The sequence below is a fragment of the Schistocerca gregaria genome, chromosome 7 (genome assembly GCF_023897955.1).
Source record: "Schistocerca gregaria isolate iqSchGreg1 chromosome 7, iqSchGreg1.2, whole genome shotgun sequence".
Classification (NCBI taxonomy): Eukaryota; Metazoa; Arthropoda; class Insecta; order Orthoptera; family Acrididae; genus Schistocerca; species Schistocerca gregaria.
Genome location: NC_064926.1, coordinates 521,486,501 through 521,503,071, shown reverse-complemented (window position 1 = coordinate 521,503,071; position 16,571 = coordinate 521,486,501). Strand labels below are relative to the sequence as shown.

At 39.5% G+C, this 16,571-nt stretch overlaps 1 protein-coding gene across 3 annotated transcripts in view; it reads right to left on the bottom strand.

Moving 5' to 3' along the window:
* Positions 1–16,571, bottom strand: part of LOC126281573 (dolichol kinase-like) — a 57,591-nt gene that overhangs the window by 13,310 nt on the left and 27,710 nt on the right. For all 3 annotated transcript variants that reach the window (XM_049980646.1, XM_049980648.1, XM_049980649.1), the window contains one exon: positions 15,773–15,961. In XM_049980646.1, the coding sequence (XP_049836603.1) occupies positions 15,773–15,961 (189 nt within the window). The remainder of the gene's footprint in view (positions 1–15,772; positions 15,962–16,571) is intronic.

Sequence of the window (16,571 nt, the reverse complement as noted above, 5' to 3'; positions counted from 1 at the left end):
TACTCTCATTGGATCTCTGCTTTTGGTTTTGCACTTGACTGCAGCTGCTATGTGACAATGGTCGGTGGAGGCATGAGGTATTTCAAAATGTCTACATTGCTCCGACTCCAATTACACAATTACACAAGATAAAATTCATAGCCTGCTCACACAGGACCCAAAATACACATAGCACTCTGTTCCCAAAGTTCATTTATTCAGGAGATCAACGGATCTCATATGGCAGAAAGGATTTGAGAGTGTTACCAAATACGAAGGGTGCAATGACAAGATGTGGTGGAAAATGTATACTTTTCTTAGGATGGCACAAACCAACAGTGGTTCAAGAATAATGAAGGTAAGCTCTACAGCTGCAACAAATTCCAGCAGTAACTGAAGAGAACATTTGGTAACAATCAACTACAAATCTGCTTAGCATGAAGGATAAGGATAACATCATGAGGAAATAAACAGTCATCCTTACAGCATATTTTGTACCTGTGCCACATTGTGATTACAAATATGACAGAAGCCAACAAACCTCACATTTAATTACAGGAGTCACAGAAGATATGTACCAAGTGCTTATTGTAAAGGATGTTACAACAGAGGAATTCCGTAAGTTGTCCCAGTACATTGAGGAAATACAAGAGAAATAAGTCCAACTTCCAAATGTGGTCTATGCTGAATGTAGTAGACCGTCATGGCCTCGACTCTCATACAGCAAATACCAACTTCGCCAGCAGTCTAACACTCCATGAAGAATCGTCTTTCCCAATTTGGACTTACAATGCGCGTGTCAAATGAAAACCCAGCATCTGACCAATTTAAGTACAACCAACTCCACTGTCTAGTATAATGCCTCAAAGAAGAATAAACATTTGGAGGCCAGAGTACAACTTGCCAGTATATTTTTACTGTGGATGCCTGGGACACATTGTATGTTTCTATCTACAGAGAAAGAAGATGAGGGTTTGAAAACAATCATGTTGCATGCTGTCAACCATTACAACAGTCTTACACATGCCAGTCAATTGCAGCCAATTATAGTCTATGTGTAGGGTTAAGACCATGACCTTACTCTGATCAAAGTCACACCCCAACACACTGCAGCCGTTCCCCAGTCACTGTACGGAAGTGCAAATCACTTTCCTAGCTGCCCAATTCAGGAAAACTATGCAACGTGACAGACCGCCACAAACGAAAATGTGAAATACAAGACAGTTACACATATCTCAGGAACTCTCAAAGGCCAATGTATCTGGGTGTTAGTTGACTCATGGGTTCCTTTTTCTGTAATGTCGAATGCTTGTCACTACCAGCTACAGAAGAATATGCTCCACGATACAAAAGTGATTGTGTTGAAGGTCACAACTGGGAAATATTCCCACCTGATATTAACTTGTACTGCAAGCATAACTATCAATTACAGAACACAATTCTTCAAATTTGCCACTTTCACAGAATGCCGAATACATATTTGTCAGAATATTCTAAGAAAGGACTTCTTGCAGGTAACGCAAGCATTCAGACTGTGGAATATCGGAGCTCCAGACTGATGAAGCTATTTGACAAGCACATAAAGATTGCTCTGGATGGTTGTTGGCCATTTACGACACTGCAGGTGGTCAAGGGGAACTTTTAATTGCTAACTGTCACAGAAAACCAAACCAGTCCAGAATGGGTAGCCCCGTGCCACTGATGAAGAATTGTGCTCTACTATCACTACAAACAACACAGAAGAAGAAATTACTATCTAACTTGTGGTATCATCCGAACGTGGTCATAAGAGAAGATAGGCACTGCAAGTCGCATTGACAAATGGGCAACACCGGCATAGTCCACCCCAGAAAGTTTTGCTGTGTCGTTGCAACTATTCAGCAACACAGAACCACTCAGCCCAGTCTTGATCATCAACTAGGACAACAGCATCATCATCTAAGCCATTCAGTCTAATCAATGATCATCTAAGACAATGGCATCGTCTTCTAGTAGGCCAGCAGAGTAATCAATGTATGAGGCAGACCTCAAAGTGAAAGTTATTAAATACAGTCTGAGTGAGAGACTTATTTTGTCTGTCTCAAGCAATATGTCAGTGTTCAGAGATGGTTGTAAATACTCAAGACATTCCATGGAAGTGGACTGTAAAAGATTAATAATTCTCCTCATCTCTGTTACAATAAAGGGAACTAATATTTCGTGTGTTACAGTATCCACTACGTCTCCACCTGCAGCAAAGTAACGAACTCTCAATTTTACAAACAAGTATACTTGCATCTGGTACAACACAACTGCTCATAGGATCTGGCCCAACCAAGGAATGATGGTGCCAATTTTTGGATGCTTCCAAATCTGGAAGTGGAGAAAATGTAGACCAAGCAACCTAAGGTAGAACACTGTATCAACACTGGGTATCATCCACCCAACTAACCACAACTCGCAAAGGTGTCACAGGCTAAATAATGGACAATCTAGGACGACATGAAGAAGATGCTACAAGATGACACAATGAACGTTCAGAGTGTGCTTGACCCTCTCTTGCGGTCCTTGTGAAGGACGGCACATGGCGTGTGTGTCAGTTGCTGAAAGATGTCTACCCACCCACTGATGCACATCCATCCTAGACTGCTTGAAGGAATAAAGTATTTTGTAAATACAGACATGCAGACAGACTACTAGTAAACAGAAATAACAAGACTGACAAGATGAAGAGCGCCTCGGCAACACCTGACAGCCTCTGTGAGTTTAAAGTTATCTGTTTGCTGCCCAACAACCATGCTGAAAACCTCCACCTGAACGTGAGAAATTGCATCTTGATCAACCAAGAAATAAAATTTTGGGGTATCTAATCTAGTTAATGGCAATGGAGTCTTTTCCAATCCATAGAAAACAATTTGTCACTGGTTTTCCCGCCTCCTCAGTACATTTGTGGTTTGAGAAAAATTCTCGCAATGTGCTTATACTACCAGTGATTTATAATTGACTTCTGTACCACAGCATGTCCACTGCTAGAAATACTGATGGGATACATCAAGTTTTCCAAGAAAAAGGTGCAAAAAAGATCTTTCTTCATCCGTAAGTAGATGCTAACATTTTCTCGTCCTGGCATTCTATGAGAAGAGTGCAAAGACAGAACTTCACACCACTGACACTAGCAGGTAATGAATGGGTGTAGTTTTAGTACAAATTCAGCAAGGTGTTGAAAAGGTGACTGCTTAGGGTTCCAGAGTTCTCTCTATGCACAAGACAAACGATTATGCAACTGAGAAAGAGTGCCACCCTGTAGTTATTAAAGCCATCGACCAGTTCTGACCATACTAATTTGGCAAAACATTTACAGTTATAGCACACCACCATTCTCTACACTAGCTGACTAGCCTGCAGTACCCATTGGCGAGATGGATAATGAGACTTCAAGAGTACGGCCTCACAGTAATATACAAATAAAAAAGGACACAAACACAAGTGACTGCCCTTCAAGGAATCCTTTGGTGGAACACATCAGCACTGATGAAATCTAAGTCATCTTTGCATTAAACTTCCTGGCAGATTGAAACTGTGTGCTGGACCAAGACTCAAATTATTCAGAAGAGCTTCTGTGAAGTTTGGAAGGTGGCAGATGAGATACTGGTGGAAGTAAAGCTGCAAGGACGGGTTGTGAGTTGTGCTTGGGAAGATCAGTTGGCAGAGCACTTACCTGCACAAGGCAAAGGTCTCGAGTTTGAGTCTCAGTCCGGCACAGACCATTAATCTGCCAGGATGAGTGCACTCTATTGGAGAGTGAAAATCTCATTCTCAGATCATTGCATTAAGTGACATTGTTGCTAAATAGAAGGAAGGTATAGCACTGCTGAAATAATACAAGCCTTGAAGAAGGGGTAACTGACTAAAGGTAAATTCCAATGAATAGAGAGACCGTTGTATGACAAGTCCAGAAAGTAATTACCATTTTGGAAAAAAACACCAAAAATATTTTTTTCAACCAAAATTTGTTTTTACAAGAAAGAGCATTACTTAAACTATTTTTCTACATAGCTGCCACCATTATTCAGACATTTGTCGCAGAGAGAAATTTTTCTGTGCCTTCTTCATAGAAAGATGCCACCAATTAAGAGAGCAACTCCTGAACACCATTCTTTTGCACTGCCATTGTTGTCTAAGTGCTATTGTCCAAATTCAAGAACAAGTGGTAGTCAGAAGGTGCATGATAGGGGTTGTACAGCCTGTGATTGAACTGCACCCACTGAATTGTTATTCACTGTCATGATGCACACAATACCTTGACTGAGCATTCCCGTATCTTGCTTTGAATTGTGAGCCAAAGTTGTCTCTCAGTGTTTTGCAGTATAATATTTAATTGAAGGTTTCAACTCTAGGAATGAACTCAACACACAGAATGCCCAGCCTGTCCCAAAACACAGACCACACTTTTTTTTCAGCTAACACTTTTTAATTTTTGCTTTTTGGGAGATCATGTGCGCCTCCACTCCATCAACTGTTCTGATACTGGAGTGACAGGAAAAAACCCAATTTTCATCATTGGTCACAGTTCTTTTTAAGAATTCATCTCTCTCATCCCTGTATCAGGTAAGGAATGTTAAAGCAAAGCCATGTTACTTCACTTTGTGGACACCCATAAGCATTTACAGGAACATAATTTGTGAAAAGTTTGGCTATTTGTGACAATCTCATGCATAACAGTTTTTGAAATTTGTGGAAACTCATCACAAAGCACTTTAATTGTGAACCACACAATTATGACACCACTACTGCTTGGTTGCAGCAGTAATGGAAAAAGCGTTCTGGATTGAGCCAATATGTGACGAAGGGGCCCAGCCACCACCTTATCTTGTGCCACTTATAACTCAGTCTCATCTTTTTGCATTTATTTCTGATGTACTGTATTCAGCAACAATATCAATCATCAACTCTTTAATTCGAACATTGACACTCTAAGAACATGCTCAGTCATGATCGGCTAGTGAACTCTTATTGCTTGGTGACTTTTGTTAAGTCACATAATAGCCAGCATGGCCACCACACCACACCAACACATGTAAAATGAGCTCACCTACTGGATGTACAGAGAGGGGGAGTGGCCCTTCAGTGATGGGAGTACTGGTAGGGATGAAAGCATTTTGTGAAGTGCTGAAAATATACTTTTCATAAAGATGGTGTGTTATGACAGGGATTTCACATAGAAACAGAGCAAAGGTTTTGTGCTAACACATTTTAAAGACTTCCGTGTTCAAATCTGATGTGATATAGTTGCAACAACTACATACACTACTCATGTATACACTTTGCACCACAGGCTGTACATCATTAAGATTGGCAGCTGTGACTGAGGGCATGAAGCGAAACTGTAGCACCTGAGCTTTCTTTCAAATTTAAATTTTACCAATGTGCAGAAATTCACTGAGTCCACTTCTAATAAGCTTGTAACGTCAATTGGGGAAGTGAACTCATTTTCTCACATCTACATTTCTCTCAGGAAGGTTAAAATAACATTTTAATGGTCATGAGCATATGAAGTGTGGCATGTAAGATACACATTACACAACAACAGCAATGGTGAAAAGTATGACATTAAGTAGATGTCTGCATTTATGGTTATGGTTTAACTACTTACCTGGTGTGATGTTTTTGGTCTCATTCAACATTTTCACCTATTTTGTTTTTTCTGGGTGAGCAAAAAGGATGATCTCTCAAAACATTGTGGTTATAGAATGTCAATTACCTTGTACCCACAAACCAATTTCAACTTCAAGTTGCTGTATAAACATTGCATTTATACAGATTTTATACGAAGTATTGGAGAGGATTGAGATTTTTAATCATATATGCCAATTACATGTATTTTTGCTCACATTTTGAGTGGTTTTAATACTTTCCTTGATCCAGCATTTTCGACAATTTCAAGTTTTTTCTCAAATCAGAACCTCATGAAAATGTGAAATATGGGTTTCACTGTATGTATCTTTCTACTTCTTTCAGTTGTCCTTTGTACTGAGGTAAACATTGTTGCCGCAACTGCAATCAAGGTCAATGATACCAGTTCAGCTGTGGTCATTCTCAAAGGGGTCATGTCTATTTATTGCAGTTACTGCAGATAAAATATATTCTCGTCATGACTGGTACTCTTAGCTATTTGCTCTAGCTAGTGATTGGATCAAGGAACAGTCAGAATTGTAGTTGTAAACTGTTGTAGTTGTGCTGGGAAAGTCCCTGAGCTTCAAGCGCTATTAGAAGGCACAGAAGCTGAAATCGTTACAGGTGCAAAAAGCTGGCTAAAATCTGAAATAAGTTCTGTAGAAATTTTTACGAAGTCTCAGACGGTGTTCTGGAAAGATAGATTAGGCAGAATTGGTGGTGGAGTGTTTGTGTCTGTCAGTAGTGGTTTATCTCGTAGTGAAGTCAAAGTGGATACTCCGTGCGAATTAGTATGGATGGAGTTTATACTTAACAGCCGAACTAAGTTAATAATTGGCTCCTTCTACCGACCCCTAGACTCCGATGATACAGTTGCTGAACTGTTCAGAGAAAATTTGAATCTCATAACAAATAAATACCCCACTCATACTGTTATAATTGGTGGGGACTTCAACCTTCCCTCGATATGTTGGCAAAAATACTTGTTCAAAACCGGTGGTAGGCAGAAAACATCTTCCGAGATTGTCCTAAATGCTTTCTCTGAAAATTATTTCGAGCAGTTAGTCCACGAACCCAAGCGAATTGTAAATAGTTGCGAAAACACACTTGGCCTCTTGGCCACAAACAATCTAGAGCTAATAGAGAGCTTCATGACTGACACAGGGATTAGTGATCACAAGGTCGTTGTAGCTAGGCTCAATACCGTTTCTTCCCAATCCACCAGAAACAAATGCAAAATAATTTTATTCAAAGAAGCATATGAAGTGTCACTAGAAGCCTTACTAAGAAACAATCTCCATTCCTTCCAAACTGACTATGCAAATGAAGACAAGATGTGGCTCAAATTCAAAGATATAGTAGCAACAGCAATTGAGAGATTCATACCTCAAAGTGGTAAGAGATGGAACTGATCCCCCACGGTACGCAAAACAGGTCTGAATGCTGTTGCAGAGGCAACGGAAAAAGCATGCGAAGTTCAGAAAAGAACGCTAAATCCCAGCAATTGGCTAAAATTTACATGTGTGCGAAATTTGGCATGGACTTCAATGCGAGATGTCTTTAATAGGTTCCACAACGAAACATTGTCTCGAAATTTGGTGGAAAATCTGAAGAAATTCTGGTTGTATGTAAAGTACACAAGTGGCAAGACGCAGTCCATACCTTCGCTGCTCAGTGCCGATGGTACTGTTACCGATGACTGTGCCACTAAAGCGGAGTTATTGAACGCAGTTTTCCGAAATTCCTTCACCAGGGAAGACGAATGGAGTATTTCAGAATTTTAAACACGAACAGCTGCTAGCATGAATTTCTTAGAAGTAGATACCTTAGGGGTTGCGAAGCAACTCAAATCGCTTGATACAGGCAAGTCTTCAGGTCCAGATTGTATACCGATTAGGTTCCTTTCAGATTACACTGATACAATAGCTCACTACTTAGCAATCACATACAACTGCTCGCTCACCGATAGATCTATACCTACAGATTGGAAAATTGCGCAGGTCGCAGCAGTGTTTAAGAAGGGTAGTAGGAGTAATCCACCGAACTACAGACCTATATCACATCCGAAGACCAGTATCAGTTGCAAAGCGATTTATATAAGATTGCTGAATGGTGTGGCATGTGGCAGTTGACGCTAATAACAAGAAGTGTGAGGTGATCCACACGAGTTCCAGAAATCCGTTGGAATTCGATTACTCGATAAATAGTACAATTCTCAAGGCTGTCAATTCAACTAAGTACCTGGGTGTTAAAATTACGATCAACTTCAGTTGGAAGGACCACATAGATAATATTGTGGCGAAGGCGAGCCAAAGGTTGCGTTTCAATGGCAGGACACTTAGAAGATGCAACTAGTCCACTAAAGAGATAGCTTACACTACACTCATTCGTCCTCTGAATACTGCTACGTGGTGTGGGATCCTTACCAGGTGGGATTGACGGAGGACATAGAAAGGGTGCAAAAAAAGAGCAACTCGTTTTGTATTATCACATAATAGGGAAGAGAGTGTGGCAGATATGATACGCGAGTTGGGATGGAAGTCATTGAAGCAAAGACGTTTTTCGTCGCGGCGAGATCTATTTACGAAATTTCAGTCACCAACTTTCTCTTCCGAATGCGAAAATATTTTGTTGAGCCCAACCTACATAGGTAGGAATGATCATCAAAATAAAGTAAGAGAAATCAGAGCTCGAACAGAAAGGTTTAGGTGTTCTGTTTTTCCCGTGTGCTGTTTGGGAGTGGAATGGTAGGGAGACAGTATGATTGTGGTTCAATGAACCCTCTGCCAAGCACTTAAATGTGAATAGCAGAGTAATCATGTAGATGTCGATGTAGTTTTCAGAGATGCTGTTTTCGCAGGATGTCTCATCACACCCATCACTCACAAAACTAGTTTTTCCAATTAATTATTGGATGATTAAAGTCTCCATTTATGATTATGGTACAATTGGGGAACTTACATAGAACTGGATTCAAGTTATCTATGAGTCAACTGGGTGATAGCACGATCCAATTATCGTTTTATGCCCATCCCTGGTACTGAGTCTTGTATTAACAATCTCACTTGCATCTGCAATTTCTGTGTCAATGGATTTGTTTCCTGTCTAAAGTGACAAATACACCTCCACTTTTTCCCATTTGACTATCCTTTTGATACATAATCAAGTTTTTTCCAAAAATCTCACAGCTATCAATTTCAAGTTATAATATGACGACTTCATACAAAATAGCTATTTGATTAATTTATGTGTATTACATTTAAAGTAATCAGTAATGTGTCTTTTAGATCTTGACATAAATAAAACTTGCTGCATATTTCAAATTAAATGTTTTTTTGAATTTCAAGTAACCACAGAAATAGTTACAAATTTCAGCAAGATGACTAACATATTTTATTTTTTTCTAGGACATCTGATTTTCAGATGGAAGTCACACTGTTACTTGAGTGGAAAAGTGTAGATACGTATTCATGCTGCTAGCTGCTCAGTATGCCATAATGAGCACTTGACCAAATAGCATTTACTACCAAAGTCTGTATAATGTTATTGGTTGCAAAAGTTTTCACAGTTCCTCCAACATGATAATTACTCTCTGTAAATCTTATCGCTTTCTGAAGCATAGTTAGAGCCCTTGGAAACATTTTTCCATATCTACACTTGTGTTACCAGATACATAGCCCATATGAGGCTTTGGGACTTAACCCTGAAGATATGCACAGTGAAAAAGTACCGTAACACATCGTGTCATTAGAACTGAAAAATGCATGAAGCAGTTCCTTGTTATTGTCATGTGTCAATGCAACTGTGGAGAGCTACTACAATGAGCCAGTTTCTATGTACTTTCTTGAAATGCATTAGAGGAGAAAGGAATTACATATCCCTTACAGCACATCAAGCCCATTCACCACATTCAGATTCTTGCATGTGTAATTTACCTAGACAATATTTTAGCACCTGGCTAAATTTTTGACAAGACCAGCTGTACTATTTCACATGGTAGGAAGGAATTGCTTCTCTTCTTGACTCTTTTAAACTGTGACCGACTTTTACAGGAAGTAGCAATATTTATACTCACATTAGAAGAAGGAAAGAGGCATTTGACTTGATGCTGCTGTTGTGTTCAGTCCAAACACTGATCTCATACAGCTCTCCATTCTAGTCTATTCTTAATCTTTGATTAACTGCTACAACAAACATTCATTTGCATCTGTTTACTCTAGTCAGGATTTGGTATCCCTCTATCCCATCAGCAGCTTAATTTCCGATCAGACTGACGTGACCAGGGACCTACATGAATGTCACAGTGGCACTGTCAACAGTGATCAAGTGGTAGCTTTCTTGGTCCCACTGCACTAAGAGATGTACATCACACACAAGCTCTGAAAGGCACAGAGAATAGGAGCCTGTGATGATAAAGAAAGCCTGTGACACTGGTTGCACTGGATGGTCAGAGAGACAGCAAAGAGCTCTGCTGTAAATGTTGAGCAGTGTTCTGGAAGCCAATACCGATAATAGTCTGTGCCAATGGCGAAGGCACACCCGACACCACAGTCAGTCTTAAAGCCATCAGTGTAGACCAAGGTGAAGTTGCGTGCGAAAGTCAAGAAACTTACAGTGAGAGATCAAATCTGGAGCTGTTTTCTTAGGAAGCAAATGAAGTCCAAGATGAACATGAGCTGCCACATGAAGCCAAGGTGGTGAAAGGTTCCCACACATCAGGCACGTGGTAGGTAACATGAAGTTAAGCTGCTGGAGTAGTAGCTGAAATAGAACTCCTGGTCATAATAGAGAAGAAGGGTGAGCCCAATACTAGTGGTCGTGGGAGTCACCAAAAAAGGTGTTATCTGATGAAATGACAGAAGAAATAGGAGTTGACAGGGAAGAGCTTTGGATGACTTACAATCAAATAGGGCAGACAGGATAGATAACATTCCAACAGAATTTCTAAAATCATCGGGGAAAATTGCGATAATACGAGGTCTGTTAGGAAAGTACTTGACCCATGACCAGGAAAAACAAACTGACTTACCTGGAGCACTGGACACCTAATCACCCTGAAAGTAGTTCCCTTGGGACTCCACACACTTCTCCCAGCAGAGCCAGCACGCCGAAAAAGCCTCTTTTGGAATGGAGTTCAGCTCAGCTGTTGTTGCTGGTGCTATAATGTCCTCCCTTTTCTGAGACAGCTTTCCTTTCAGTGGCCTCCTGAGTTTGGGGAACAGCTATAAGTTGCAAGGGGCCAGATCATGAGAGTAATGACCCTATTGAAGCACAGGATTCTGGTTTTTCACCAAAAACTTCTGAATGAAGTATGAGGAATGTGGTGGAGCATCGTTGTGATAGAGGCACCAATTTCCTGTTGACTGCAAGTATGGTCTCTTGCAGCAAACAACAGAATGTAAGCAATGGAGGGCATTCCCTAGTTACGGTTTGGTGATTGACCCTGTGCTGCGTACTAATGGTGTACCACACTATGGGAGTCAACAAAAACAGTCAGCATCACTTTGACGTTGCTGCACACTTGGCGGGTCTTCTTTAGTCTTGGTGATGACGAATACTTCCATTGTGATGACTGGAATTTGGTTTCTGGGTATAACCATACACCCAGGACTCGTCACCAGTGATTATGGTGTTTGCAAAGTCGGGTTCACTGTTTGTGGAGTTCAACTTGTCCTGTAAGGCTTTCAATATGAAGCTGCTTTTGCTGCACTGTCAGCACAACCTTCATTAACATTCTCTTCATGGCCAAATCGTTGGTCACAATGCAATGTGTCAAAGTGCTGATGCTCACCTCTTCAGCAATTTCTCTGATCATCAAAAGACAGTCCCACATCACCATAGCATTCACTTTGGCAATGACCTGGTCATTTTGGCATGTTGATGGCCAACCAGAGTGTGGCTCACTCTCCAGCAATGTGCAGGCTTCTTTAAACCAGTTGTACCACTTCTAAATATGAGTGATGCCCAGAACACAATCACCGAAAGTCATCTGAATCTTCCAAATGGTTTCCACCTGTCTGTCATCCAGTTTCTGGCAAAATGTGATGCAGTAGTGCTGCTCCAGAATTATCCTACAATCAGCTTAACAGCTCATTCACTCAAGTTGCTGGCAAGAATAATATATACAGAAATGAAAAGAAAACTGAAGACCTGTCAGATGACGATCAGTTTGGCTTTTGAAAAGGTAAAGGCACCTGAGAGGAAGTTCCAACGATGCTGCTGATAATGGAAGCAAGACTGATAAAAGTCAGTATCCGTTCATAGTATTTGTCCGCTTGGAAAAGCATGTGACAATGTAAAATGATGTAAGATTTTTGAAATTCTAAGAAAAATAGTGGTACACTACAGGGAAAGACATAATATACAGTATGTACAGGAGCCAAGAGAGAATAGAAGTGGAAGATCAAGAACAAAGTGCTTGCATCAAAAATCGTGTAAGACAGGGACGTAGTCTTTTGCCCCTGCTGTTCAATCTATAGGCCGAAGAAGCAATAATGGAAATAAGACAAAGGTTCAAGGGTGTGACTAAAATTCAGAGTGAAAGGATTTCCGTGATAAGATTAATTGATGACATTGGTATCCTAAGTGAAAGTGAAGAAGAACCACAGGGTCTCTTGAATGGAATGAACAGTCTAATGAGTACAGAATGTGGATTGACAGTAAACTGATGAAACACCAAAGTAACAATAAGTAGCAGACATGAGAACGGCAAATAACTTATCAAAACTGGTGATCACAAGTAGACAAAGTTAAATAATTCTGTTGCCTATGAAGCAAAAATACCCCATCAGAGATAGCGGACGTCATAAGCAGTGTGGCATTGGCAGAATGGGGCATTCCTGGCCAAAGGAAGTCTACTAGTATTAACCTTACGTCTTAATCTGAGGAAGAAATTTCTGAGAATTTATGTTTGGAGCACAGCATTGTATGACAGCAAAATAGAGGTGAAGAAAAAACAAAACAGAAGAGAATCAAAACATGTAAGATGTGGTGCTACAGAAGAATGTTGAAAATTATGTGATCTGATAGGGTTAGGAATGAGGAATCAAAAGGTAAGGAGTATATGTAAAAACACTGACAAGACTAAGTGACAGGATGGTAGGATATCCACGAAGACATCAGGGAATCACTTCCATGGACTAGAGGGAGACAGGGATTGGAAAAAATCCAAGCAAACAATTGAGGACACAGGTTTGTAGTGCTACTATGAAATGAAGAACTTGGCACAGGGGAGGAATTCATGACAGGCCACATCAAATCAGTCAGAAGACTGCTTGAAAAAGTTCACATCAACTGAAATGAATTCCTCAGCAACACCAGGCTACATTCCGTTACCCTTGTTTCACTTTAGCTCATGTTCAACTTATAAATTATTTTTGAGTCACTATTTATTCCTTTCAACTAACTCTTTCAAGTCCTTTGCCCATCTGTGACTTAATTACAATAACATTGGCAAACCACAAAGTTTCTACATTTCTTCTCCATGAACTTTAATTACTTTTCAAAATGCTTCTGCATTACCCCTATTTGTTTTTCCTGCCACTGCACTTCACTCAGTCCCACTAACTTCATCCTAGACATTTCTCTCTGAATTGTACTCCCAACATAAGTCAAGAGAAGCCTTCCTCAGATTTTTTCCATTTCTCTGATTGCTCACATTGGTAAAGTGTACAGGTGGAAATACACAATGGATTTGTCACAGTTACTTTTGTTGGTTTTGGGTGATCTTTGAACACCCAAATAGCCAGCTGCTGCTTAGTTTGGAGCATGTATAAATAATGCCTCCTGTTATAATGTTGATTTTGGATTTCCTTGGTTGAATTTTTTTGAGCATTTCCTATCATAAAATAATGCAAGTCCACTTTTGAGCATGGTTGAATTGTCCACAACCCTCTGGGATACGATATTTTACACACCTATATCTCCTCACAAAACCAGATGTGCTGCAGCATTCAATACTCCTAAGTATGTTTCTACCTCCTGTTAATTCACATTCCAATCCTCTTCATTCCACACAATGTTGATGTTAATTTGGAAAAATTGATTTTGGTCAACATTCATGACTAGTATCAGCAATGGCTCATCCAAAGCAGCTACTAATAGTCTTATCTGAAGGTGAATGAAGCTATTCGACTGCTGTGCTGGGCATGCATGAGAATCTTAGAATGGCAACCATATACCAAAAACCTTCATGTGAAATTCCATTTTTTTCACCTGACCTGTGTTTGTTTTAATAATAAGAGACCTTAAAAAACTGCATTTACAATATGTGTGAATTCTGCCTCGAAATAGGGGGAAAATGTGAATTTATGTAATAAATGCTATTTCACAGAGTTTTTTCCCCCCAGATGAACTCTATTTTATCAGAGATAGTTTTAAACAGCCTTATTTTTTGCATATAAAGATAGATGAAAGTAAGCAATTTTTAGTTACCGGTATTGCATAACATCTACTGAACCAAGATTTGGAAAGAGAATGTATGTTTGCAGAATATGTTTCACACTTGAGTGTTGGCACAAGGGTATAACAGTACACTTATAAGCTGTACTCCATGTCAAAAAATGCATGGTTGAATGATTAACATACATGCTGCATACGGCAACTTAGGACTCAGCCAAAGAGATGGGACTGTTTTGTCTACTAACTAAAGTTGGTATCATGCAAAACTGCAGTCACTGTAACATGGCAGCTTCTGGTGTGGGGTACATAAGATACCAACAGAGGTTGCACTGAACTGCTTCATTTACGAAGTTGCCAACGACAAAATTCAATTTTGTGCTAGCTATTGCCAAATGCTTTGTGCACGCCACTTTATTCTTGTTTTGCTTAGCATGTTATTTTCTGTTCTTATTTTGAAATGAGAGACGAGACTATTTCTGGTTCATCAAGGGATCCGAGTATGACTCATGACACCACAAGGTATTGGCGATCCATGTATCAATTCTCCTGTCACAGAAACACAATCATTGAAGGCTGTTTAACTGTGAGAAGGAAGCAGGGCTCGTCTCGCACCTGCATAGCGCTCCTCGCCAACTGAACATCTGAAATCTTCTGTTTACTCTCACACTACATTGTAATGTCTGCACTGCAGAAATTGCATCAACAGTCTTCCTCGAAAGGATGAAGAAGAGTTATTTTTGCCTCTACATCCCCTATTTGTCAGTCCTATATGCAGCATTGATAAGGGCTCTATAGTATAACCAACTTTGATTCCATCAGGAACCACCAAGTACAGTGACCGTAAACTATAAGAAAGGAGAGGTACGCAGTCGTCAGTCGAAATTCCATTAGTTTTTATCACTCTTGCAAATCTAGATTTCAGATATAAATAGCCACCTTCAATGTATTTTTGTTATGATTCAGTAGACTTGTGGCAGTTCATGTCACCATATGTTCTTACAGGCGCACAGGCAGAAGGCCTGTACACCTATAGGAACATGACATGAACTCCACGAGTCTACTGAATTGCAATGAAAATGCACTAAAGACTGGCACTTATAGTCAAAACAGATTTGCAACACTAATAAAAACTAATGGGATTATGAATGATTGCTGTATGGCTCTACTGTATGCTAACCACGGATTAAATGCCACAGATTCAATAGTGTTCTGCAGAATTTGTACTTATTGAACTGGGCAGGAAAAAACAAAAGGTCAACATACACCTTAAATCAGGAAAGCACACTGCTCACCAGTGAGAAATGCAGCTGATTCTCAACAGCAACAATCATTTGATGAAAGTTTAAATAAAGCCAAAAGAAGAAAGTAAGCAAAGACTATTCCAGAGAAATAATTGAAATTTCTTTAGAGGCAAACATTCCACTCAAAAACTCTTCTTTTTGAGAATAAAAATTAGTTTATCGCCTTATTACTGTTATTTCAATCCAACAATGGCTTTTTTTTCTTTTTATCTTCTTTTGTGATCAACTACAACTTAGACACACAGTGTGGCAAACTTAAATTTACATGTCAAACAATTTTAAACTACATCAATTATGGGAAAAAATGATAATTTTGCTAAAAATAAATGCTATATTTTCAGTTCCCTAACAATAATAAATGACAAATTTGAAAAAAATAATATTAGATTACAATAGCATGATCTAACAGTTGTTTGCAAAAAATCCTTCATACAATTTACCGTTTTCACATCTGCAACCAGCAACTGGATAATCCACATAACTGGACTGGCTCCCATGATAATGTGCAATGGGAAGATCACAAGTCCAATGAGTACACTTGCACAAATGCTGTAGAAGCCAACTGTTGCTCTCAAAGCTGGAACCAGCCACAGTCCTAGACAAATAACTGTCACACCCACTAGGCCGACCTGTAAATTTCATTTGCAAAAGGACTCAGTATATCAACACACAATGTCTCTGCAAGCTAGGTGACACTGACCTTCATAATCTCTCTCTCTCTCTCTCTCTCTCTCTCTCTCTCTCTCTCTCTCTCTCTCTCTCTCACACACACACACACACACACACACACACACACACACACACACACACACAAACTGGAATTGCTATGCATAATTCATTTTGCTCATGATTCACTGGCCTCATAACAGACGTAAAAATACACAGTAAATTATTCATTGTTATTCCTAAAAGAATGCATGTATTTTATTACTGAGTGAGTAAACACCTTATGTCACTTAAAAGAATTAATAATGTTTTTTGTTCGGCAGTCTTCTAACTATGCCACAACTGCCTCACCTGTGCCAACCTCTTCATCTCAGATTAGCATTTACAGTTATCAATTATGTATTACACAAGTAAGATCAGTTTTCAACAACTACTGTGGTTTGTCTTTATGGGGTACAATGTGACACAAATCTATGTAAAAAAGGATTAGAATTGATAAATAATAAGTAGTAGTAACAACAACAATATCAATAACAAACCAGCACATGAATGGATTAAAATCAAAGAATAGAG